Source organism: Stegodyphus dumicola, chromosome X2, assembly GCF_044657685.1.
Source record: "Stegodyphus dumicola isolate Sdum_Otavi_A_Nest chromosome X2, ASM4465768v1".
Taxonomy (NCBI): domain Eukaryota; kingdom Metazoa; phylum Arthropoda; class Arachnida; order Araneae; family Eresidae; genus Stegodyphus; species Stegodyphus dumicola.
This window is the reverse complement of record NC_140781.1, coordinates 73,825,176-73,851,789: the sequence shown is the minus strand read 5'-3', so window position 1 is coordinate 73,851,789 and position 26,614 is coordinate 73,825,176. Positions and strand designations below refer to the sequence as shown.

Genomic DNA, 26,614 nt, shown 5'->3' with positions numbered 1-26,614 from the left:
AGGTAACGATGCACTAACCCTAAATGCTCACAGGATAATTTAACGAGCAGGAATGCTTTGACTCGTAGAAACAGGCCTAATGGCCTAGTGGCGTAAACAAGCTTAATGGCTAGAAGTGGTCAACCCACAGAAATCTAATCGCTAGTAATTTAAGATAGCAACGTGGCTTTCAAGCAGATATAACACTTCCTAAAAACCCCCTTCTGAAACATTCCCTTAAATGCCATTCCTTTTTAAATCATTTAAATATACTCTGTCTAGTTTATAAGCATTCTGGCAGGAAAACGTGGGTGAAAATGAGAATGAAAGGAAAGTTGTTTTAAAATTAAAAACTAACTGATAATTAAATTAAAATAAGCTCTACAATTTGAGTGTAAATACGTTATTTAACTTTGATTTGCCAGCTCTTTACTTAAAGATTGCTAATAATTCTTTCTCTGTCCCTCCTTCCCCCAAAATAAAAATGCAGAAAATATTGTGAAGGTGCCAAGCTTTTAACAATATTTTCTAGAAGAGGACGGATGTTTTTAAAATGAATAAATTTCCCTATCAATTTGAATAACAAACGTATTTCTCTAGAGTTCAAATAAATTTTATTGTGCTATAAGTTATAACTTTCTTTCAATCTCAAAATAAATATACATATTATACAAAGAAATAATAATGTTTACTATTTTTATGTACGAGCAAGCACTTGCGATTGAAGTTTATCACGATTATTAGGAAAGGTGGGCAAACACAGCACAATTTCCTCAGTTTAGTGGGAACTAAAGCAATTTTTAAGTGCTTTCTGTGCATTTACCTTTACTTATACGCTAGCCAGGATCACAGTTCAATTTATTACGAAAACGAAGGGAAAAAAATTCTGTTGATGTTTAATTCTGAAACTGATCCATTTGCGATTTACGAAAAGTCAGCACTACAATCTTAATACAATCAGGAGGAAAACGAGACGCTTTGATTTTAGTCATTGATAACTTTTCGGAACTGATTGCGTCTTAGTCTTTTGACCTTAAATAAATTTGCAAAATTTGCAAATTTTGGAGACGCTATCGTCAGCATGCTTTGACTATTGTTTTTGTTAAATGCTTTCTCAAAGAACTTCCTTACGTTGGCTTTTTAAAGGAGCATAAATAGGAACTTCGCCTTTGCTGGGAACATTCAGGGAACTTCTCAGCAACCATGGGGCTGGGACTTCTTGCACTGACTTGTCTGGTGGGAGCTGCTTTTGCTGGTGAGTGCATTGTCAATTTCTATTTGGATATTTCATTATGCTAATTACAGAGAAAGGGTTCTAGTGTGATGAATATAAAAGTGAAGATATTTCAGAATATGTTTATCGGAAAAGAAGAAACACAGGAAACGTAAATTTGTTACAAAGCACTGAAATATATATCTATATCTATCTCTATATATATATATATATTTAAAACTTTTCTCATTAATTTAAAAGTATCTTGCACCTCATCTATCACACTTATTATTTTTAGCATATCCTTGACTCAGGTGCATTAAATATCTCAATTTGCTCTCTGAATCTAGTCATATAAGTAGTAATTTGTTTTAATGGTAGGACTGCATTCAGCTTATGTACATCTCATGAAAAATTTATTTGAATAAAATTTTCGATTTTAATGTAATTTTTCAAAAAATTTAAACTAAAAATTTAAAAGAAACTTAACAACAATTAAAAAAATCATTACTGTACTTCTAAAATAATTCTTTAACAAATTCAAATTTAAAATTTATTATATTCGTTTGTTCCTTTTAGGCTACTATTTAATGGTGCTTTACGTATAACGATACCAATCTCTTCCTCTTTCTCTTTTTTATTGAATTGCGTAGATAATTTGAAGGAAGTAGATCAACAATTCTCAACCGGTGGTACGCAAAGAAACAAAGTATTTTTAACTATAAAACTCAAAAATTAAATACCCAAATATCCTATTCAAGTTTTGTTCTCTAAGATTCGTAAATTTATGTGATCTAAGCTTTATTCAAGGTCAATAGCCGCTCATGAGTTTTAGCAAACTAATTCGTTTTTATTTTCACAGATATTCCTTTAGTCATAAACATAATAAAATTTATTATAAACTATGTTTTTAAATGGAGTTATAGAAATGGATGCCGCATTTAATATGAAATAAGAATAAGTTCCTATAAAAAGACAATAGTATCTCATTAATCCTTTTACGGTTGATAAATTTATTAGGGTGTTTACATTTTATATCGCTATCTTTTCCGAGCTCATATTACTCTATTTTCAATTAGAATAATTTTTTTTACGTCGATTTGCTGTCTGTAATAGCAGGTATTTTGTCTTCTTGCTGCTTTGTATTCCTTTCCTGCGCGATTTGAGAATATCGTCGTTTATTTTTGAAGAACTCATAATATATTGTGCATTTAAATATTTGTAAAAAATAGTAAAACAAACCTAAATTTTTCAAAATGGAAAAATGGCTAGGATTAACTAAGCGGAAAAGCGATGATTCGCAGGTAATGGATCAAGGACAAGCACTAAGAACTTACTACCAACACTAAGAATATTGAAAAGAGAAAGAAAAATTGTTCATAAAAAATATAATGAAAGTTATTTATCATTTGGGTTTAATTAGAATGGAGATGGAATGGACAGTCAGCCTCAATGTGTTGTCTGCAGTGATCTATTATCTAATTAAAGTATGAAACCATCGTTTCTTAAAAGATATCTTGAATCTAAGCATGCCAATTTAAAGGGTAAATCTGAAGAATATTTTAAGATAAATTATCGGAGTTCAAAAATAGTAAACAAAAAAGGTTTCGTTACTTCATGTGAAAACGTTTTGTAAGCTAGTTGCCTAATAAAACTAAGAATTTCCAAGACTGGGCAGGCTCATACCTTATATTACCAGCAGCTAAATATATCATTTCAACATTATTCAACGAAAAAGCGGCTAACGCACTTAATAATATTCCGTTATCAAGTGATACAATAAATTGATGAATTCATGAAATGGCAAATTCCATAAAAGAGACACTTATTCAATAAATAAATAAATAAATAAATAAAACTCAGCGAGTATTTCGCATTTCAAACGAATGAATGGACTGATATAACGAACTTTGTTCAATTATTAGTTTACATATCTTTCGAAGAAATAAACGAATTGCCGAAGAGTATTTATTTTATGAAGCTCTTCATGATAGAGCAACTGAAAATGTAATTTTAAGAGTAATTGACAATTTTATGTCTGAAATGATTACAATAAGTTATAGAGACATTAAGAATTTTTGGAAGCAGGCAAGATGAAAAATGAGCAAACGCCTTCGCCGGGAATCGAACCACGGACCTCTGGAATACTGGCCCAGCGTGCAGAACCACTACAGGACACGCCAAGAAGGTGGGAGAAGTACCTTATAAAGGGATCTCGTGAAGAAAAAGAACAATTGATAGAAATTTCCTGTGATCAAACTCTAACTGAAGTTTTCAAAAATAACACACTTCTTAACTTTTGGCTGAATCGAAAAGAAGAATTTAAATTTTTATTGCCTTTTTGCACAACCTATTTGTGTGAACAAGTACTTTCTTCCATGTTATATTTGAAAAATAAATACAGAACGCGTTGCCACCAAAAGTATTCAGTGCTAAGTTTAAACTTAAAATAGCCCAAATAAAATAATGTATAGCTGAGAAAACTTTCAGTTAAAAAAATTGACCTGCTTTTAAATAAAATTTAAAACAGCCCAAATAAAATTCTATATAGCTTAGAGAACTTTAAATTAAAAAAAAATTACCTGCTTTTAAATGATAAGTTATTTTATTTTGCTATTGCAGGCCCATTCGCAAGAGAGACAAGTAATCGGTGCTCTTTACAGTGCTCAGAACGTAAGTACATTTAAGTATTATACTTCCTTTTTTTTTTTACTTTGTTTAAATTAACTCTTTCTCGAAGTACTGAACCAGCTAATTAAATCTAATTTCTCTAATGCAAATTATCAAAATTCATTTATAACGATATTTTTTTCCGATTGTCGAAGATTAAAATATTGCCCTCAGTCATCTCCAGTCATTGTGGTAATTTCTAGCAATGTCCCTTTTTTCAAGTTTTCTTATACTAAATCTTAGACCTTGCGTATTCATTAGAAAGACATATAAAATAGTAAACGTATTTACTTGAACTTCGGAATCCATTTGATAATCCTGAAGTGTGAAGCACGTAAAACAAACTAAGATCTCAAAGAACAAGAGAGTTTATTTAATTATATCTCTTGCGAGTACAGTTTGTTTCTTTAAACTGCTGTCAGCCTATACAGCCGTTTCCCTCAACAATTCGTCGAACGAAACTTACATCGAGGAATTTGCATAGAAATCATACATCGAGGAATTTGCATAGTTAGATTCCGTGATCCTTCCTCCCTTCTAACTTACGCCTAATGTGGAGTCGAAAGAAATGTTTTTGCCATCTTTGTTTGTACCATCCAGTCTTTCCAAGTAGTTCTGGGTACCAGCTATTTCGAGGAAGTTTACTAGAGTGTTTCGCTTCTCTAGATGGGATACCAGCTTTACAGTCATTTGTGTTGCGTGGGCAGCATTTCAGTAAGAGTTCGTCCTACTGAAGTATCACTGGAAAAGAATAAGAAAATTCTCCCATACCTAGTCCTCTTCTCCAGGAATAAAACGCTTTTTAATACAGGGTACGTCAATGGTTTCCAAAATTTTGGTGTTTCACTACACTCTAATAGAAAAGAATGGGGTAATATTATTATTAATAACGGAAGGAGAACTAATTAAAGTTTTAATGGCTTTTTCGCTGCATCTGAGAAGGCAAATACTGGCTCTCTAGTTCGTTTTGAACTATGCATGTTTCACAATTGCGTAAGTTGTTAATTGAGGTTCTAATAAAAAAAAGTTTATTTTAAATATTCTTCTGAGTTGAGTTATTTTCACTAAAAGAAGATAAGTCGATAAGTTTTGAAGTAGACAGGTTTCTCATAAAATCTAAATTGTGTGTAAAATGATATATTACCTATGGCTTAAATGGAATGAGAGGGTGGTAGACCATTAAAAAACAGATGTTACAATCTCGGAGACCATTGTGACCCACTGCTGAGTTAAAAATTACTTTGTCATGTAATGGGGGCTTATGTACACATGTCATTTTGTAGAGACATTAAGATTATTTTTGAAGAAGGGAAGATGAAAAATCAGCAACGCCTTCGCCGGGAATTGAAGCGCGGACCTCCGGCCAGCGCCCAGTGTGCAGACCACCACACCACGAATGCATGCTAGGAAGACGGGAGAAATACCTTACATACTCCCCCTTTTTAAAGGGATACAGGAGTTTTAGGGGACCCAATCACCAAATCCTGGGTGTGAAGAGTCATCATCCACCACCCTTTTAGTTCGGGTGCCACTTATAGGGTCTTTCTTTCTTGTTCCACATAAACTAGAGTAGATCCTAAAATAACCTGGCGAATTCTCTCTCGCACAGGCGTGAAGAAAACTACTGACCCAAGAAGAAGGGTAAAAAATAGCCCTTTATTAATTCAAAAACAGTTAACAGAAAGGCACGGTCTTCATGCGTTACAAAGGCACCGTCCAACTTGCTGTGAAACTAAAACGTAGAATATAATTTAAGTCAAACCTAAAATAAATAGGCTAGATAGCATTTAAGTTAACCTAACAGGTGGACTCGCAAAACCCTAACTGGTGTGATGATTAAACCGATATGGCCAAGAGGCTTACTAGCGTAACAGCGAAACAGGCCCATCAGCGGCCGAGCGGTAAAGTCGCTGAACACTGGTAGTTCGGTCCGAGGTTCGAATCCCGCGAGCTGGCTGCATGGGTATTTTCGTGGTTTTCCCCATGTGTAACGTGTATACGAGCCAGTTTTCCTTAGAAAGTCCTCCACGAAGGCATTCCTCCCCTTAGGCAGATAGCCCTCGAGGCTTTGCCATATTCACACACACACACACACACACACACACACACACGTAACAGCGAAACAACAACAACGAAACGTGCGCTTGACTAGCGAAACACGCTATGAATAATCTCAGAAAGTCAGCCGTTTAAATAAGCACTTCACTTCACTTTAAATTTACATACTGGCGAGAGAATGTGAAGGGAAGTTGAGAAGTTCGGAAACGGTATCAAACTTAAAACAAATTTGTTATGCAAAATAAGGAAAACCCTACAATTTAATATTTTATGCAGTAATGCGAAACTAATGTAAATAACATAAATTTGATGCAACAAATATTCATAATTAAAGAATTAAATTCTATTCTTAAGTTTTTTTTTTTTTTTTTTTTTTTTTTAAATTTCGATGTAAATTGAACTTAAGGATAATAAAGGATTCATAAAGTTTTGGTTTAATGATTAAAACCACCCTTTAAATTTTATGTTAGAAATATTACTAAAGAGCGAAAAGGTGTTTAATAACCTCCCTGAATTTAAATTTATAATTTATAATTTAAATTACAGATTAAATCCATTGTAGATAAATTATAACTTCATTTCTATGTAGAGGGCAGGGGCCGTACACATGTCAAAGTACAATCAATACATACTTGCTTGATGTTTCATTTCAGAAGAAAATGGAAGATTCAGTTTTGAAGTAGGCAAAAAATATGTATACAGGTACAGAGGAGGTAACTACTTGGGGATTGCTCACAAACTGAAACAAAACACGACAATCCGTGGACTTGTAGAAATTCACGTATTAAGCAAATGCGAACTGGTCTTGAAGGTAAGAATGATGCATGATATTTATAAATTTAACTTTAAAAATTCACAACTATCTTTAATTTTTAAATAAATAGGAAAAATGTAATGAACTACTGAAATAGTTGGCAGAATATAGCTACTTTTCTAAAAATTTTAGTTGAAAGATCTAATTACATTTTCGATACCTTATACCCCTACGTTACAACTTAGAAGTCATTCTCTACATAAATGGAGAAAAAATAAATTTAACAAACACTATAGACAGTCAGTCTACAGTGATCAATTAGATCCTGATAGTTTGAAACTTCTGAATATAATTTTCAAGAAACGGCTCTTGGTTTTCTTTTCGTAATTAGTCATATGCCACCGCAATGGATTGCTTTTCGACGTACACATATATTCGCGAAGAGAATGAATATATCGCTTAATGTATTCAAGTTCGTAAAAATCTAAAACGCGAAACTAAATGCTTTAAGCTAAAAGTCAAAGTTATGGCATACAAAACTCTATCTCACGAGAAAAATAAAGACAGTCAACCGCGAAAAATATTTAAACATTAAATTTATTAAAAGTACCTAAATTAAGTATTTTTAGAATTATTTTTTAAAGTTCATCGCAAAAAATTTTCCTGATCATGTACTAATACTAATTTACATATTTGATCCCTTTTTGCGCATTTTACAGCGGGGAACCTTAATGTAGCCTCCCAATGGATCATAAAATAAAAATTTAAAATTACGAATTATTCTTACTTTGAAGTAAGAAGATTAAAATAAGTAAAATCGAGAGTAATCCTCGGTACCAGTACCATGTCAGAAATTTATAACCTTTAACCAATGTTTAAGAGTTATAATAAAAGTTTTAAATTATAACGAACAAAAATCAAGCGTCGTATATAAACGTGATCAGTAACAGAATGCTAATTGTTTAGTTGGAAACAGAACGAGGTTTTGAATTCGCGGCATAAAACTCTAGTCAAAATGGTGACAGCACCGCTAAGTCAACTTTCTTCTATTAAGAAAAAGGAAATCAAATTAAATAATGAGAGTCCAGAACTATGCTGTAATTTTTATGGATTATGATAAGCATGATAAACGTATTTCTTTATTTATTTTGGTTAAAGTTACATAAAGCTTTCAAGTCATAAAGTTCTTGCTTTTAGAATCGATATTTTAATCTGTAAAGGGATGAGATGCGTCATGATCTGATTTCCGTAACCAAGTAATTTGTTACTTTGGTTCTATATCTTGAGTCAATCGACAGTAATGATATATAAACATTCATTAATTAGGAAAACTAACCATTTATCAGGTAAACGGCATTTTAAATCTAAGTTTTTAATTACGCTCGTTTCGTAAAAATAATGCAGCAGAATTGACCGTTTCTTCCCTTCCCTGTTTGTAATAGTTCAGCTATCATTATAAATGGTTTTCTATGAACAGAATAAAATAATAAAAACTATTTTGTCTTAGCTAAAAGAGATCAACCTCGAGGAAAAGGCTACAGCAGCAGAAACCAGGGATTTAATCAGAAGGCTGGAAATTCCTGTACCTTTCGCATTCGATAACGGTAAAATTGAAAACGTGTGCCCAAGTCCTGAAGAAGTGCCACAGTCTCTCAACATTAAGAAAGGCATTCTTTCAACCTTAATCAATACCATGTCAAATCCTTTCTCGGAGATAGTCAAAGAGGTAAGTAGATAATTAACATGTGTGTGTTGATATAACAGAATTTAACATATTTCTTCATATTTTAAATCATGGAAGCACAGGATGTATTTCCATGAACTTTTGGTTGCCCTGTATTTCTAAATTCTTGAAGTTAAATACTGTTGAATGCCTCTTTATAGGACGACAGCTTGGGAACGTGTGTTACGAAATATACAGCGCAGCAAGGGCGTTCAACACAAATCAGAAAGGAAAAAAATTTGAAATCCTGCACACAGAGACACTCATCTGTAACAGCTTTGATCACAAGTCCTTACGATTCACCAAACTCGGTAAGTTTCACAATAAATTGCTTTAAGCTATGGATGTGAAGTACGTAGTATGTCGTATTTCTTAGTTGAAGAGTCAATATTTTTTCTTTAGAATGTTCACGCTGCTCCAATTTTTCCGGGAGAGACATTAATATGCACTCAAGACATCGAAAGAGGTACTCTCTTCATTGTGTCGTGTGTGGAGGAAGCGGAATTGAAACCTCTAAAGGAACATGACGATATCATTAAATTCGAAGGAGTAGTGGAGCTGGTTTTGTCTAAAGTTGAAAATGCAGAACCTCTAACCTTGCGTAAGATTTGTTTCAATATAATCTGTTATTTAAATAAGTTCCTTGTACTCTCCTGTTGCTATGAAAGAAATCCCACAGTGTTTTAAAGCTATCCTTTTTATTCATTTTGACAACTGCATATTACCATTTTAATTTTAATTTTAAGAAAATTTTTTTAACTAAACTAACTCAAAAGCCTCTGAAAAGCTAAGATACAACTAAAATTAACCATGAAAGTTAGCGTTCTTTCAAATGTTATTTCTAAAATGCGAGCAAATGTTTTCTAATACCCACGTGATAACTTTTTTTACTAACAAGTGATTTTAAAAATTTTTTAAAAAAAAATTTACCTCTTTTTGAATTAATATCATTCCTGTTGCTGATTTTCATGCATTTCGCCTTATGGTCTATAAATAAACAATAATTTAATAAAGAAATGCTTTTTGCATTATAAAACAGTAAGTAACCTTTACGAGTTTATAAATATGTCAGGTCCCAAATCAATGACACTATCAAATATTCAAGTGATTCATTTGTGAAAAAATTTCATTTTGCACAAAATTCTTTTAAGTTTCTGAAACCTCGCTGAAATTTTATGCATTAATATATATGTATTCATATGTGTGTATAAGTATATAACATGGGCATATATATATATATGTATGTATATATATAGTATATATATTTAGCTCCCTATACTCAAAAATGTATAATAACACACATATGCTCTTTATATCTGTGTATTTTATATCTGTGTTCATATATGTATAGAAATAGATAGATGTGTATGTGTTTATATGTATATAAATAGATAGATGTGTATGTGTTTATATGTATATAAATAGATAGATGTGTATGTGTGTGTTTGCAAACACATAGCATTAAAACATACACACAGATATATAAGTGGAAGAAGAGATATATTATATGCATAATTTCTTGAATATTAATTTCTTTTAAAAAATTGAACTTCTTATACACATTCATACTGAAAAGTAATATAAATAACATATAATATCAAATAAATTCATAAAAAATAAATTTTCAAAAATCTTAGAACGAAAAAAAAAATAGTAAATAAATGTGTATTCACTTGGGCAGACATTGACAATTCCTTTTGAAACTCTTTCAACGTTTTTAACGAATTTAAGTACTTCATGCGTGAATGTATAAATACAACGTGCAAGTTACAAGTCAGAAACTATATACAGGAACGATACACACTGGATGCAGTTTTAATTTTTCCTCAGACATACTTGATGATCAAGCAGTTTTTCGGTGATTTGGAGCTTTATCTTCACCGAACAGCATACACCTATGTGGAATACCTATGTGTTAAACTGTTTAAATTGTATTTTTAAAGTTTAATTTCATAATTAAAGCTGTTAAAATAAATAAATCCAACTTTAAATCCTAAATGTTGAAAGCGAGAAGCAATTTGCCCCCTTTTGGCCTGTAGCATTTCATGTCTTTTCTCTTTTTGTTTTCGGTGTAAGATTGAGAATGCTATACAAAAAGTTCAAGAACACTAATTTATTAACTAGATTTCTTTAATTATAATGTTAAGTTCCTTTTTGTTTAAATTAGACTTCTCTCACACATTTACTAAAATATCAATAAAACCTTTTTCTCCAGACCCCCAGCGAGTTCAGGAATCCCTTAAATATAACCTTCAAATGGAACAAGATCAAGAAAGCAGTGAGAAGGAAGTGGAACAAATTTTGCAGCAAATGTGTTCTAAAAATATTGGGGTAGTTGATGTAGGCGTCAGCAAAAGTTTCTTTAAATTGATTTCTCTAGTAAAAAAATTACAGTCCTCATCCCTTGATAAAATCTACAACTCTTTGAAAGACGGCAAGATTTGTTCTTCAAAGAAGGTCAGGTGAGTGATAATTTTAAATTCATTGATCATTAGATAACAAGGTTTAAAGAAAACTATTATTTTCATGTAATACAAAGATTAAAATTAAATTTAGAACGTTAAATTTAACACTAATCAAAATAAGTTGTTCTTCTTCATAATTTAATGAAATCGACATTATATTTTTGCTAGCATATTGTGGCAGAAGAAATTTTTATTTGTTATAATTATTGCTGCTCTTCGTGAAGAGGGTTCTAATGACAGTCCCAAGAGTTTAGAATGGCAGACACTTTGCTTTTAATGCAGTAAAAGGTTCTTGAATTTATGTAATATCAGGATTGAGTTCAACTTACTGGTTACTTACTAGGTTTGAAGTTGCTCAGTGTGCAAGTTGTAGATAAATTGGTTGGAATTTAAAAATCATTAATTAAAAAATTACATTAAAATAATGGAGGAGTTCTTCAGAAGAACTGTAGACATTTAGAAAACGAAATATAGATGGAGATTTTTAAAACAGTAAAATTTGTCAACAGTCAAATTTTCTAGAAACTTTGTATGAAGCTGAAAGATTATAGAAGCTGGATAACTGTTTAAATTAATTCTTCTTCATAAACTGTCCGAGTTTTAATTTTCTGAAGTTCTTTGAGGCAGACTGGTGCGTAAGCTGGATGAAATATGTTAACATTGGAGTTGTTATCATCATTATGAAGTTCGCATTTTATACGTAGGGTTTTTGGTTTCTTTACAATCATTGATATTGTTATTTTCCCCACAAAATGCACAGTAATTTCGATATTTTCAGTCTCTCGCTGAGTGTTCTGTTGGAGGTGAAAACAGCGCCTGACATCCCAAGGAAATCACAAATTCTATTGGCATATCCAGCCATGTAGAAATATTCTTTGCGACACAATTTTATATGTCTTAGTCGAGCAATAAACTGTCCATTTGAATGCATTGTTTCTTTTATCATTAAATTTATGTAATATTGTTGGGATTCTGAGCTATCTAATTGGAAATTTTAATTAGTAAGTTTGTAAATTCTTTAGCTGTAGGACTATATGCTAAATTGTTAATTGCACATTTCGGAGTTCTTTTTGATGGGATTTTTTTAGGGTTGCCGGGTGACTGATATTATCAATCTTCTCTAAGATTGAATTGAGTTTATTGATATCGTCTTGATCTTCCTGTAATTCCTCTCTTTTTCATGCCAGAAATCTTATTTATTATTACTCCTCAGTTAGAAATAGGATTAAACTTTTCCAGATTATCTTGAAGTCGATCATTGGTAATATTTTTTGGAAGTATCATCAAGAAGGGAAAGTTTTTCCGACTTTGATTTATGCTAAATTTGAGAATATTAGCATACATTTTATGCGCATTATTACACAAAATGGGAGAAGTTGCCATATGTTGAAGTTACGCGACTGTATGTCTGATAAAGGAATATTATTGCATTGAGTATCGTAATGAAATTGAATAGACGAGGTAACTGAAGGTTATTTGTCGAAATACATGGTGTACTAGGTTCATGCGGAGCATTGCAATGAAATTGAGACGTCATAGGTTCTGGTTGGAAGCATTGCGTATTAATCGATGTGTATGGGGTAACATTGGACGGACTTGCTATAGATTTAAGATGACTTCTCGGAGAAATAATCTTATTGTTATGTGATGTAATATCCATAACGGAGTTTTTTTGAAATCAAATACTGACTTAATCTCTGTAAAAAGGGTCTATGGTAGGTATCTTTTTCCATTTCTTTCTGATTTGAGAAGATCATAGCATTTATCAAAAACTTCTTGAAGTTTATAATTTTTGCCCATATTTTCTTCCGTAACAGAAGGAGCATCGTTGTTTTCTTGAATTTCATGAATTTTGAAAGGCAGACGTGATGGATTTAATTATTTATGTGAACTTTAGATACCACAGATGCTATAGCGGTAGACTCTGAGTTGTTTATAGGGCATGCACTAGATGATCTTGAGATGGAAAGTCCTTACGACATTCTATTATGAGGATGTGATAGTTCAAAATAATTTGGTCATGCTCTGGATGAACGAGCGGCTTCGAAATTATTAGCTAACTTAGAGACTAATTAAGATAAATATGTCTTGTTACCACTTTTTGGAATGCAAATTTTATTTAAGAGATAGTGGTAAAAGTTCTATTAAAATTGGTATTACAGGCGTTGAGTTAGAAAATATCAAACTAAATCTTATTGTTGGAGCCTAAATTTATCAATATTTTAATGTTTACGCTTTTTCTTTCAACTGTTGCTCGCTTTTATTTTAATATTACTAAAAACTATTGCTGTAAATATAAGCAAATGCTAAAATGATAAAATTCAATGGCTAGCTTAAAACTAAGTTGATATACTCTTAGTCGAGTTCAGATGTATGATGCTGCTTATTTTGAATTTAGTTAGTTATAAACTAATTATTATTAAATATTATTACAAACAGAGTATTGAAGAAATAATTATTAAATATTAATTTTTTGCTTGGATTTTAAGGATGTCCTTTCTTACATATTTTGATATAAACATTAGCAACAATGACATTCAACTAAATTTAAACATTAAATATAATATAAAAATATGATAAAATTTACAAAAACTTAATAATTAGTATATAATAAAGCTAATATTAATTGAAAGAGAAAATATTTCTGTACATGGCTATTATAAAAATTTTAAGAAATTTAATGAGGCTTTTGTTATATTTTAAAATATAGCAATAAATATTGACAGTTATAGCATAAATATCAAAATCAACAATGGTTTTCTATAAATTTTAAATTTAGATGAAATGAATACAAAATTAAAATAAAACTTGTAAAAATCCTGAAATTATAAGATACAATATTAAGATAGAGGATGTTTTCTTCTATAAAATTATTATAAAATCAGTATTTAATTTTACTAATTACTTATAAATGCGATTTGAAGCCACATACCTAATATTATTAAAACCAGAGCATTGCTTCAAATTATCCAAGAGATGAACTTTTAAAGAATTTCTGAAGCTGATTTTAAACAGGTGGTTAATCTAACCCTTTCGAAATTGATATCATTAGATTGCTCCCCCTGAGGGCTTTCGGATGATATAATATTTACCGACAGCTTTTGAGAGTTTTTACAATGAGCAGCTCAAAATATTCGTAACCAGGAGCAGACTAAAATATTATGCTACAGCAAAATACATAAATTAGGTTACAGCAAATCACTACGTGAAACAGCCGAAAGCTATACAAAACAATGTAGGGTTAGGCTAATTAACAGCTTATATGAATGGGAGGAATGCGCGGCTTTTTCACAGCATTAAAATTATTGTTAACCCTTTGCGGCACAGTGTGTCCGGTCTGGACACACCTAAAAATTTCCTTCTGTACGCACGGAAAAATTGAATGAAAAATGATTTATAGGTTACTATAGGTTACTTTGAACCTTCTTTATTTACAGTAGATGGCAGCTCAATCCAAACCAGTCCATATATTTTAGCCATGTTAGTTTTTAAAGACCCTCATTTTTCAAAGAAATTTTCCAGATTTTTTTAGAGTATAAAAGGAATTTTTTGGAAAGAAATTTCTATGTTATGTTTTTGGCTGTATGCTAATCTCCTTATTCTATATTAGTTTTAAATTTTTACCTTGAAATCTTGCCTAAAATCAAACGGCGAACCCTAGGTGTGCCCAGACCGGGCTCACCGATAATCTAGGACAACTGAGAGTCTGTATTCTTTGTTTCTCCGAATCTCATCGGTCAGTTCACTGACAACAATGCTGGTTTCAGCACTCTTTTCGAAGTTCTATTCAATCAGTGTGCCCTCTTCGTGCACACTCACAGAAATAAACGATAAGCACTATCTTCACAAAATTTTACTTGTGTACTCCTCGAGGCATAATTAGACTGCGTACCTTTATTTTAACAAAACTCCGACTTTAAAAGGTAGCGTGCCGGAAAGGGTTAATGGTCATCATAATAATTTGTATCCTACGGTCTTATGTTCTAAATTTGTCCTTTTCCACACAGACATATCTTCCTGGATACATTACCAATGGCTGGAACTGAAGATGCTATTGAACTTATGATTAAAGTACTAGTGAATAAGGAAATTTCTGGATTGAAAGCAAAAGTGTGGCCGGCGTCTTTAGCTTTAATTCCAAAACCTACAGAAAGAGCAGTTGCAGCAGTAATCGTAAGTATCAGTGGGTGATAAACGTTTTCGTCATAACCTGTTGAAGAGAAATAGATTGATAAAAGAAACGGGTGTTATATTTTCATAAAATTATTGTAAAAATATTCTTAATCGTGCTCACGCTTTAGTATTCTTAAATGGTTTAAATGTTAGGGTTAAAATGCTATCAACTCTAAACATCAGCTCATAGTAACGCATTTTTGGCTCTACAGTTAGGAATATAATTTCATTGTTCTCATATGAAAAATAAAATAAAAAAACTGATGATATTTACAATCATAAAAGAAATCGGCATTTCTTTGCTTTGTCGAAAACCGTGAGTTTAGAAAAGTTTTAGATAGTTTTTCTATGTTGCTCATTATCTTATTCCTGACTAAGTGAGGTAATATCAGTTTAAATGGGTTAAGGAAAGAAATAATAGCTATAATAGCTTGAAAGTGCAATATTAGAAATTCACTCTAACAGAAACTGTATTTAATATTACTTTAATATATTATCCAGGTAAAGTTACTTAAGCGCGTGTATCGCAGTTATGCTTCACATAGAAACATGCATAAAGGACTTTATACTTGTAATATACCTATGAAAAACTTGGCAGATTCTTTTATTCTATGGCTTTACTAATTTTTCGATGCTTTTGAAATAAAAGTACTTCACTGTGTACATATTAATACTCCAATACTTATTTTAGACACACATAAGCTGATGTAAAATTCTGAATGATCAACACGCATCGCAGGAATATTTTTCTAACTGATATTTGGTATTAAAGTGAAATCTTTACAAATCGTTAATTAAATATACATATACCTTTCAGGTTAATATCATTGAGGAAGTAATTTGTTATAAACAGCGAAGGGAAGTTTTTTTTTCTTACATGAAAATGCAATAAGAACACTACTTAAGCTTTCCTTAAATGTAAACGCAATAAGAATGTCTAATTAGGTTATATCAATGTAGAAACGTGAAAAATGTGCAATGCCCTTTCCAGGGTTCGAGCTGCGGACCTACAGAATACTCGTCTAGCGTTCATCCAGTTACAGCACGAAAGCACGTAGAAAGAAGGGATAAAATACCTTGTACATTTACCCTTTTAAAGGGAGACTGCGGATGAGGGGACCCAATTACCAAATCCTAGTGGTGACGAATTATCTTCCTCCACCTTTTTAGTTCGAGAGTCATTATAGGGTCTTTTATAATTTTGCTGATGTTAGGAAACTGAAGAAACCCGCAATGCCCTCGCCAAGATTTCGAAGTCCGGTCCTCCTGAATACAGGTCCAGCGTGCTTCCAGTTACACCACGAAGGCATGCGTAAAGAAGGACATAATACCTTATAAATGTTTCATTTCCCTCTTAGAAGAAAAGACAATAAGAAAGTACCTCGTTACATCTTAATAAAAAAGCAAAAAGAATACCTTATTACTTCTTTAATAAACATTCAATAAGTTCAATAAGTATATTTGATTTTCTCTCAGATGAAAACGTAAGTGGAGAATTAGTTTTATTATGTAAAATAACGTTTTAAATGTCTGCCTACGTTATGGAATGCTAATGTGGAAACAATAAAAAAATGGCAGAAAAATTCCGACAAAAAAGGTTTTCGAATGCTTAGGGGCTTAAAAATAGGTCATATTGTTATTATAATAAAACCTGAACATAAATATTTGAAATCTGATAATTTTTACTTATTTAATCTTTTCTAGCCATTACTGAGAAATGACAAGAGTGGATCTGTACTTCTCGGTGTATCTGTTATGGTTTACAGATTTTGTGCAGAAAGAAATTGCGAAAGGTCCAGACCAGTTCAGGAAATTGTTTCAGTTCTGAACCAAGCAATCGGATCAAGGTGTTCATCAGAAAAAGACAAAGAAGTAAGAGTTTGTTTAATCACTTGCCATATTCTGGCTACTATTCAGAACAACCTAATAAAAATAAAAGACGCTTCTAAAATTAGACATTTTCAGACGAATGAATTTGAAGTTTCTAAGATTAGACAATTAGATGTTTCTTTTAAATTAAAATAAAAGACGAAAATGAAAGCGCGATAAGAATATTATCTCATTTCATTTTCTATTAAATCATAAAGGAAAGAATTAATTAGCTTAAAATTTAAAGAAATGTTCTTTCGTACCTTCAGGATGTCTCACAATAATTTTACAGCAAGTATATCCATAAAACAAAAACATTAACATCTTTTGGCGCAACATACCTTAGTTATAAATGCTTAAAATGGCAGTCTCTAGCAGCAATACATTATTTGCTACACAACATAACAGATCGACAAACAACGAATGTGATTGTAACACGAAGGAAAGGACAGGTATTCTCAATCGCATGTCATTCCACGTCCGTGACTCTGTGAAATGCGCACTGAAAGTCAGCAGCCTCTTCTCTACATTTCATCTGTTGTTGTTCTTTTGTTGCTGAATTATCTTTTTTCTCAAATCACACTCATTTCTTTCCTCCTCAGACTTGTCTCGTAATCTCGTAACTGTTACATGCGAATGAGTTACCATGAACGAGTGTTAAATTCTGTTCATCGCCTTTGCATTTCTCAACGCTTTCTCCATTTTCCGATAACATTTAAAATTTATTCTACATTCTTCGAAAAGAAATATGTTCACCTTTTGTTATTTTATGCACTCTGATGGGCTATGATGAAATCAAAAGCGATAGAATGCCTATATGCCGGCCATACGCTCAACGTAGATATTGCAGTTTCAAATAAAAAAATGTTCAATCAGCTCATCTTTAATAGTTCCTCTGTTATTAATTTTAAAAACATGTAAACGTTATTTTGAAGCAATATATGTGTTATACGAGGACGATTAAAAGACAAAATATTCCCATCTCTTATGGTCACATCTTTTTTATGCTTTTTTCAATTCACGCAAATTTTGTGACGTACAATTTATAACAAATTTAAATCTGAAATCCTCAAAACGAAAGTAAAAGAGCAACTCAAATTTAGTGTATAGCGGTTTTTTGAAAACTTACATTTTGTTTAAGACTCAGCTTGCGAGCTCTTGAGGATGATTCATTATTTTTTTTATTTACTGTCACATAATTTAAAGATTACGAATATGATTTAGAAACTTTCCAGCTTTGTGCAAAGAAAACCATAATCAACTTGCAATGAACAATAATTTAGATATAAATAGGTAGTGTGCATTTAATTAAATTATGAGATGGTGCATTTAATTTAAGTACAGAGAGACATAACTTAAATATTGTGCATATGAATATTAATAAATTTAGTGCATTCAATTTAACTATAGTAGTAGAAACATAATGAAAATTAACCTAATTTAGGTATAGATAGGTATAGAGGTGTGATAACACTATTAATTGTTATAGAATGAGTTTTATGGCTACATTGCAAACTAAAGAAAAATTTATTTTTCAGGTAATTTCTTTGCTTAAAGCTTTCGGAAACATGGGTTTTGTTGGTGAAGCTGAATCAAATATCTTGGCATGTGCAAAGGACAGTGACAAACCCGTTGGCTTGAGACTGGCAGCTATTGATGCTTTTAGAAGGCTAGATAAGGTCAGCATATTTAGTACTGCATTTTAATCTAATCTAAAAAAGTCAAGATAGCAACATTTTTGAATTATTTCGATATTTAGTTGATTATGATAAAATGAAAATTTCCGAACTATTTTATGTATCCATTAAATATTAAGTCACAGAAGAAGCAGGATATACACTACCCGACATAGAAAATGCAACACCATGAAGATTCGACCCCATAAATATGTAAATTTTGGCGATTATGTAGCGGAACAAGTCATGCAAACAATGGAAGATGCAAGTTGGTCACGTGATTACAGCCGGAGATAAATGGGAAGGAAACGGGGGGATGGTCCAACAGTCGCTACTGTCTGCTGCTTAGGGAATCCAGAATTTCAAGAAGTTCAATGTTCCAGAAGACACGTGTGAATGACGAGATGGCTGAACGACGACATCTCGGGCAGCTCCGGCAAACGGACGATTTTACGAGGAATCAAGTTGTAGGCTTACGTCGAAGTTGGTCTTATCGTCGTATTGCTGTTATAACGCATGTAGATGTATTCATTGTGTTTAGAATTTAGTCTAGATGGATCGATGAAGGATATATAAATAGTGGCGAAAGACCAGGTCCATTTAGAGGCACTACAGAACGTACAGATAAACAATACAATGAGAAGCGATGGCAGCCCCCAAATCGACTAACTACAAAGATTTTGTGGAATGTGCAGGGTGCTTTGGATACTTCAATATCTGGGAGACTATTTTCCCGGCGTTTGCCTGAAAGCGGTTTGCACACAAGCTATCCTTTGCGAAGACTCCCATTAACGCCAAACCATCGACGCTAAAGACTGCGGTGGTATCGTCAACGAGCCACTTGGGCATCTGAATGGCACAATGTGGTATTTAGCGACGATTCTCGGTTTTGTTTGTCTGATTATACTCACCAGTTAAAAGTCTGCAGGCGTCTGGGAGATACAGCCAATCCGACTACTATTTCTGAACGCCACACTGCTCATCATCGCCATACTGCTGCTTAATGGTTTGGGTGCCATCAATCATGATAGAAGGTCCCCCCTGTTATGCATCAGAGGTACACTCTGATGGCACGTTGATACGCTGATGAGGTGCTGCAACCGGTTTTACTACCTTACCTTCAGCCGGCTGCAAAATAGTATTTCCAGCAGGACCAAGTAACACCGCACACGGCTTTGGTTAGCCGACAAGCCTTGAAGCATAGCTCATTGCTTCCTCGACCTACATATCTCTGATTTTTCACCGATCGAGCATATCTGAGACGTGACTGGTCGTCATTTTTCTGGTCTGCTCCACCCGTTATCGGAGGACGAATCCCTCAGAACACAATCCGAACATTAATTGAATATATACCTCGTAGGATCGCACCTTGCGTCGCCGCAAGAGATGGTAATACATCTTACTGATTCCTTGAATATTCCAGCACTATACAAATTTATCTTCCTGTAAATAATGTCACTTATTTACGTATGAATTCTCTGTCTATTGTATCAATTGACACCGCATTCTAATCAGTGGTGTAGGTGTAGGTCACTTACATGGTGTAGCAGTTTCTATGTTGGTATATATTAAAATATATATAGTGTATATTAAAATAGGGTTAAATTCCTATATGAAATAAGCTAAATCCACTGAAATTTGCTTTAAATTTTATTTCGATATTACACGTACTTTATTATTTACTACTTATTCAAACGTCATTATAAAAGAACTGATAAAAATGACAGAAAATATACCAAGCTCTTTTAGTGGTCTCTTGATTAAACTAAACAAAATTTGAAAAGTTGTGAAAACAAAATCTGGCTGAAGAGAAAATTCATTTTTTTCACATTTTAAACTTAGAAATATAAGCTGTAAGACAATTCAGATTGGTTACTCTTTTTTTCCCTTCTTCATTTGTGGCAGGTGTTAAGGTTTGTTGAACATAACCTGTGTTTATAATTTTCTATTTTGTAAAGTCTTGAAAAATAACACTTTTGAATATTTTATGAAACTAAACTCAATGAATTTTGTTTCATTGTAGAAAAGACCTCAAGGTTTGCTCAAACTTTATGAAGATCAGAGAGAAAACTTCGAAATTAGGATTGCTGCTGTGTCTAGTATCATGAAAAAAGCAGATGCTCAACAAATTGAGGTTATTAAAAGAGTAGCTGAACAGGAAAATGATGTGCAAGGTATGTAAGCCAAGTTTTCTGTTAAATGATGGCGTATGTTCTTCATCTACAATTAAAACTTTCTGGTATAAATTTTAAATTAATTGAAATATTGCTCAATTAAAATGAAGCATTGACATAGATCATCGAGAAACTTTTGGAGGTAAGCAATATATTGACAAAAAGTATTAAACTAAGTAAAACGAAATACAAAAAAAAAAAAAAAAAAAACAATATCTATGGAATCAAAGTCTAATTAAAGCAAAAATGTAACCAATTTATTTCACTTCGGTGGGATTATATGACCGGTGGGATTATGTGACCGGTGGGATTGTGGTCGGTAGGATTATGGTTCTTTGCATCTTCTTTTTTGCCAACAGCCGGAGATGTGTTTAGTGTTATGCTTAAATTCTCATAGAAAATATGGTAAAACGTTTAAAAAATCAATACCATCTTTAATTACTTATTGCTTTAAATAATAGAATGCAAAATTATTAGATATCCTGTTCAGAAATTCTTAAGTAAACTAGTTTCTTAGTGAGCAAGAAAAGTTGATTTCTTAAAATGTTATTTATATTTGTAATTAACAATGTGATTTTTAAAAATACGCCTAAAACTATTTACTAAGTGTACTTCATTGAAAATCTAAATTAATTTTGCGCTTTTTTTCAGTTTCCAGCTATATTTCAACACTGATGACCAACATAAAGAAATCCTCATCACCTCTAAAGAAAAATGTGAGAAAATTGTTGAGAGAAATGGAAATCCAATCACCACCTGTTGGCTATTTAGAAAATTCTAAGAATATTGAAGTATCTGCTTTCAGCGAAACATTCAATATTGGTGGTGAGGTAGAAGCTGACATCATTCATTGCTCTGATACGAAAATTCCTCGTTCTATTAACACACGTTTTGATGTGAATGTGTTTGACAAGAATATAAATCTGTTTGAAGTGAGTATATAGCTTCTTCCTTTTAACTATATATTTCAGCTTTAATTTGTAGTTTTTATGTACTAATCTAAAAATGCTCCTTCCCGCATGCGAGTATGCATGCTTCAAGATTCTTGAAGCACGAAGTTAAGAGTTCAATGAAATCCAAGTGCTGCAAGGCTATTCATAGTAACAACAAATTTATGAGAAATACTATAATGCGAAACAGATCTACAGTATAAAAATACACATTTTCCTACAACACAAAATTTTTCTTAGGGGTCAGAATTAATGGAAGATCTGTACGGAACCTATTTTAAATTTAATATCTGTCAAAGTAAAGCAACTCAGCCACAGGTGAAGGATTAAAACAAACCTTTTTATCAGTTCTTTAGCCTAAAAATTTGAATAAACTGTTTAATAATAGTAAAACGTTCATCTGTTTGGGCGAATAACAACACCAACAAAAAACAAATTGCAGTATAAAAATGTGAACAAGAAAACAAGGAAAATTTGCTAATATCCTTGAAACTTCTACCATAAAATTTAACTTGTACGTGAAAAATTTGAATATTTCAGTTGAAAGTTATTTTCGTTCTTGATGTATTTAAAAATTAATGTATAAACTTTATCGGAAGTATTTATAACAGTAGTTAAGATTCACAGAAAATTAGTAACTAAATATGAATATAAATGTAATGTTACTTTTTTGCTGAAATATTCTTATTCTCGTGGCATCTATAGCAAATAAAAAAAATTTAAATTGCCCAATAAAAAGCAGTATTTTTTTAATTTTAGAATTCCTGTCACTTTAAAATAACAAAGTGCATATCTGAAAAATGCTAAAAATTAGTTTTTATCATTTTAGAATAAATTAAATGCATTCTTAAGGTTTAAGTATCCCTATTGTAGTGTGCTAAAATTTAGTTTCTATCAGAGTTTTAAAAATCATTTACATTTTAATGTTTAAATGTACCGTGTTTCAGTTTGGTGTACGAGCTGAAGGTCTTGAAGCGGCATTCAAGAAGATACTTGGAAGGAAGGACGCTAGTAAACAAAAATCATCAGCCTGGAATTTATTACGCTCAAGGAAAGTAAGTATACAGAATTTATACAGAGTCAAATTTAATGCATTTGTAAATTCTCCAGTATTAAAACTTATTTAAGGTTCTAATGCATTTTATAAAAATCATACTCATTATTAACGAATGTTATTAATTAAGAGCATTTTTATTCTGCTGTACAGTTTCTCAATGATGAAGAAACTGAAGTGTCTCTTTTCGTCAGAACGATGAACACAGAAATATTTGACCTTTCTGCTTCTGACTTAACTGGAGTTGGAGAAATGGTAAAAATTGCAGATGTAATGGAAAAAGTAAGAATCGTTTCCATTAATCCTTGAATTATTGCTTGTTAATTATGTAGAATTTCATTAGAAAGAAATTATTTGGATCATTTGCTAGATGAAAGAATATTTGAAAATTAGATAAAAATGTTTCCTGAAATTAATTAATAACATAATTTATTTCTAAATGCTTTTGTAATCCTGTTCCAAAGAAAACCTGAGACTTCAATATTTTTGATTTTAAAGAGGTATTCTAATTCTTCACCGTTAAAAAAAAATATGAGCTGAAAACAGAGATAATAATAAATTTATATTAATGCCAAAAACAAAATTCTGTACTTTAAATCTTACTAGTCCTTTATTTAAATCCTTTCCTAGATAAGAAAACTAGATTATTATTATATTTTGTCTTCTACGAAAAATAATTAGGATTCGAGATGTAGTCATCGTCTATGCTTAGCTATTTCCCAAAGCAAAATTAAATACATTAAGAATAACAATCATTAATACGTTAAAAAGTTTGGATATCAAGTATCTTCTAGCTGCAATTGATTAAAATAAACTATAGGCGCTTAAGAATGCAAAAACATTTAAGAAAATTGACAATATAGCATTCTTAGAAAGGAAAGTTCCTTTTTATAGATTGTTTATATATTTAGCAGCAAAGAGTTGAATTCATAAAAAAGACTTCCGCAGAAGTTTATAAAAATTACTCATTTATCTTGCATATTTTCTGCTACGATCTCCTTCCTATCATATATTGATTAGATATTTCTGATTTTGCAGCTAGCCGAAGGAAAATCCGTTGATTTCTCTCATAGTTTCCTCTTCTTAAACACGCATTTGATAATCCCTAGTGTAACTGGAAGATCATATACTTTTGGTTTAACTGGTAGTGCAACTGTAGGTCTAACAGCTACTCAGAAACTTGACGTCTTGCAGTTTCCAAGAAGGGCAGATATCCAAGCCCATTTTCAACCAAGGTGAAATTATATTCTGTTAAAAAGAGTTACATCTCAAACAATGATTGCATTTATAGAGCACAAAGGTCTTTACCTATAAGCTGATTAATAACTGATTCAATTTCTAGTGTGAATGTCGAAGTCGCTGCTACAGTTGGAATCCAAACCAGTGTGCCACGACCAGACATGAGAGTTGTCACGCGACTCCACTTAGAGTCGGACACACAAGCTCAGTTCCGCATAAAGGATGGACGTCAAGTTCTTGCTCGTTTCAATGTGCCTTCAGAAAATGTGGTCTTCGCAAAAATAAGGTATTTTACTTCATTAACGTACAGTTGGTTAGACATGTTGCATTTCATGAAATTGTTCTAGCGGAATTTCGAAGGAGCTTTAAATTACTTATTTAATCAAGCTCTTGGTAATGGTTTGGTTTGGTTTATTTAATTATGGCAAAGCACACTAAGTCTATCTGCCTAAGGGGAGGGATGCGTTTTTGGAGGACTTTCTAAGGGAAACTGGCTCGTATACACGTTATACATGGGAGAAACCACGAAACGCTCATGCAGTCAGCCCGTTCGCGGGATTCGAACCTCGGACCGAACTACCAGTGTTCAGCGACTTGACCTCTCGGCCGCTGGTGGGCCCTCTTGGTAATGAATTTAAACCTAAGCGCAATGAGATAAACGTGTTCTTTAGTTATCATACAGAGGTAACAACGACACGCATTTATGGAGATAATTAAGTCATTCCAATGGAAATATTTAAGTTGAAATTAATTTTGCTCAGAGATACAACGACAGCTGCTATCATTCACTTAATGAGGAAAATTATTTTCCTATAATTATAAATATTCCCAGCAAATAAGCAATTATTTTATATATCTGGGATTAACTATATATATTAGAAGGGATTTCCTAAAGCATAATAGAAATTCTTTAGTTAGTGTTTGTTTAATCATAAGCTTCATTTATTTAAATTCCATTTGTAGCTTCATAATAAGTACAGGCGTAGTTTTAAAAATAATTATACTTAAATTTGCTTTTAATTAAACGAAGATTTCACTCTTTTCTTCAGTTAAAAATTTTTCAATTACGCAGAGGCATTTTGCACATGGAGGTAAGAAAGGACTTCCTACCTACCTCCATGATTTTGCATTTAGTTTCCTTTATTATTTTTCAGGGTAGAGTACAAGCTTTTCAACAGCCGTTTACGGTTAAAATTCGAATTCGAGAAAATTTTAGTTTCGTTTCATCTCTAATTTATAAAAATATTCATAAGAATTGTATGAAAATTACTGAGTAGTGCGTGAAAATAGAGTTAAATTTTGATTGTTGCGATCTCATATGCATATGTAAGAAATTGCATTAAAGTAACAGCCATTTTCATGGGCAGAAATTTAAGAACTACTCTGATATGCGCCCTCAAGGCGCCAAATTTCTCGCCAAATAATTTTTTGGCGAGAAACTCCACGCTGCCATATTGCTATCTAAATTTTTTGTCTACATTTCGAACTTTAAGCCTAAAATGTCTCCAAAAACACGGTTTTCGCGAATGCAAAAACCACGTTTGAACACACAATTTAAGCTAAAAATCCGAAACAAAAACAAAAAATTTAGATAGCAAAACCGTGAAGTTTCTAACCAAAATTATTTTACAAGAGTCCATGTACACAGCGATATGTTTTAATTTAAAAAACATCTACGAATGGCACAATGTAGGCAACGAACGAATGTACGAACTACGCACACCTCGCTTTAATAAATTAACATAATAAATAAATTTCAAAGAATACCATGTACACAGCATCTTGTTTCAACTTAAAAAAACATCTACGAATTGCACAATTTAGGCAACAAACGACTTTACGAACTACGCGCACCTCACTTTAATAAATTAACATAACAACAATAAATTTCAAAGAATACCATGTACACAGCGTTCTGTTTCAACTTTAAAAAACATCTACGAATTGCACAATTCAGATGGTACGCACTAATCAACAAAATAACTAAAATAAATTTCAAACAATTCAAAAAAAAAAAAAATAACGACAGAAATTCATACTAAAAAAAACAATGACCATTATATTCTACAAAATAAGAACAAGAATAAAATAAAATGCACTTACCATTAATGCTTTTTCGAAGAGCAGATATACCAATTTTATACCGCCACGTAATCACTAGTATCGTATTTATATGACAGCCAGACACACTATCCAGAAAATTCATACTATGGTTCAAAAATAAATAAAATAACAAATAATCACAAATCCCTACTTCTATCACGCACAACCACTAAAAATAATCTCCCATACCTTCTTTCCACACCTCCAAATACCCATTGCCCCTCAACAGGATGACCACGACGATATTTACTTATGCCGAACTTCAATTCAACAACTTTCACCATTAAATCTTTTCCCCCTAGCTTTTCAGACACAAAGCATGACGGGAACCAACGAACTCCAGCGAAAGACTTTTCAACGTCAACAGGGTTGCTATACAACACGCAATCGCGCCAAAAACCAGCGCAGAACACATATCGCCACATTTGGTGAAATTAGGGCGTATATCAGAGTTGTACCAAATTCTGTTTAACACAAATTCTTTAAAAAATTTTCATTTACATTATCTTTTACA

At 32.1% G+C, this 26,614-nt stretch overlaps 1 protein-coding gene across 3 annotated transcripts in view; it reads left to right on the top strand.

The window, feature by feature from the left end:
- Positions 1 to 1,139: 1,139 nt before the first annotated feature.
- The window catches only part of LOC118181423 (uncharacterized), a 46,260-nt gene continuing 20,785 nt past the window's right edge, over positions 1,140 to 26,614 (top strand). For 2 of the 3 annotated variants that reach the window (XM_035350570.2, XM_035350568.2), the window contains exons 1-16: positions 1,141 to 1,234; positions 3,815 to 3,865; positions 6,574 to 6,731; positions 8,182 to 8,400; positions 8,559 to 8,708; positions 8,800 to 8,998; positions 10,613 to 10,859; positions 14,870 to 15,035; positions 16,740 to 16,907; positions 18,443 to 18,583; positions 20,604 to 20,754; positions 21,406 to 21,686; positions 22,652 to 22,759; positions 22,912 to 23,040; positions 23,797 to 23,993; positions 24,101 to 24,283. In XM_035350570.2, coding sequence (XP_035206461.2) covers positions 1,183 to 1,234; positions 3,815 to 3,865; positions 6,574 to 6,731; positions 8,182 to 8,400; positions 8,559 to 8,708; positions 8,800 to 8,998; positions 10,613 to 10,859; positions 14,870 to 15,035; positions 16,740 to 16,907; positions 18,443 to 18,583; positions 20,604 to 20,754; positions 21,406 to 21,686; positions 22,652 to 22,759; positions 22,912 to 23,040; positions 23,797 to 23,993; positions 24,101 to 24,283 — 2,600 coding nt within the window. In that variant the 5' untranslated portion in view covers positions 1,141 to 1,182. Of the gene's footprint in view, positions 1,235 to 3,814; positions 3,866 to 6,573; positions 6,732 to 8,181; positions 8,401 to 8,558; positions 8,709 to 8,799; positions 8,999 to 10,612; positions 10,860 to 14,869; positions 15,036 to 16,739; positions 16,908 to 18,442; positions 18,584 to 20,603; positions 20,755 to 21,405; positions 21,687 to 22,651; positions 22,760 to 22,911; positions 23,041 to 23,796; positions 23,994 to 24,100; positions 24,284 to 26,614 lie in introns of all 3 variants that reach the window. The other variant, XM_035350569.2, reaches the window with a different exon arrangement.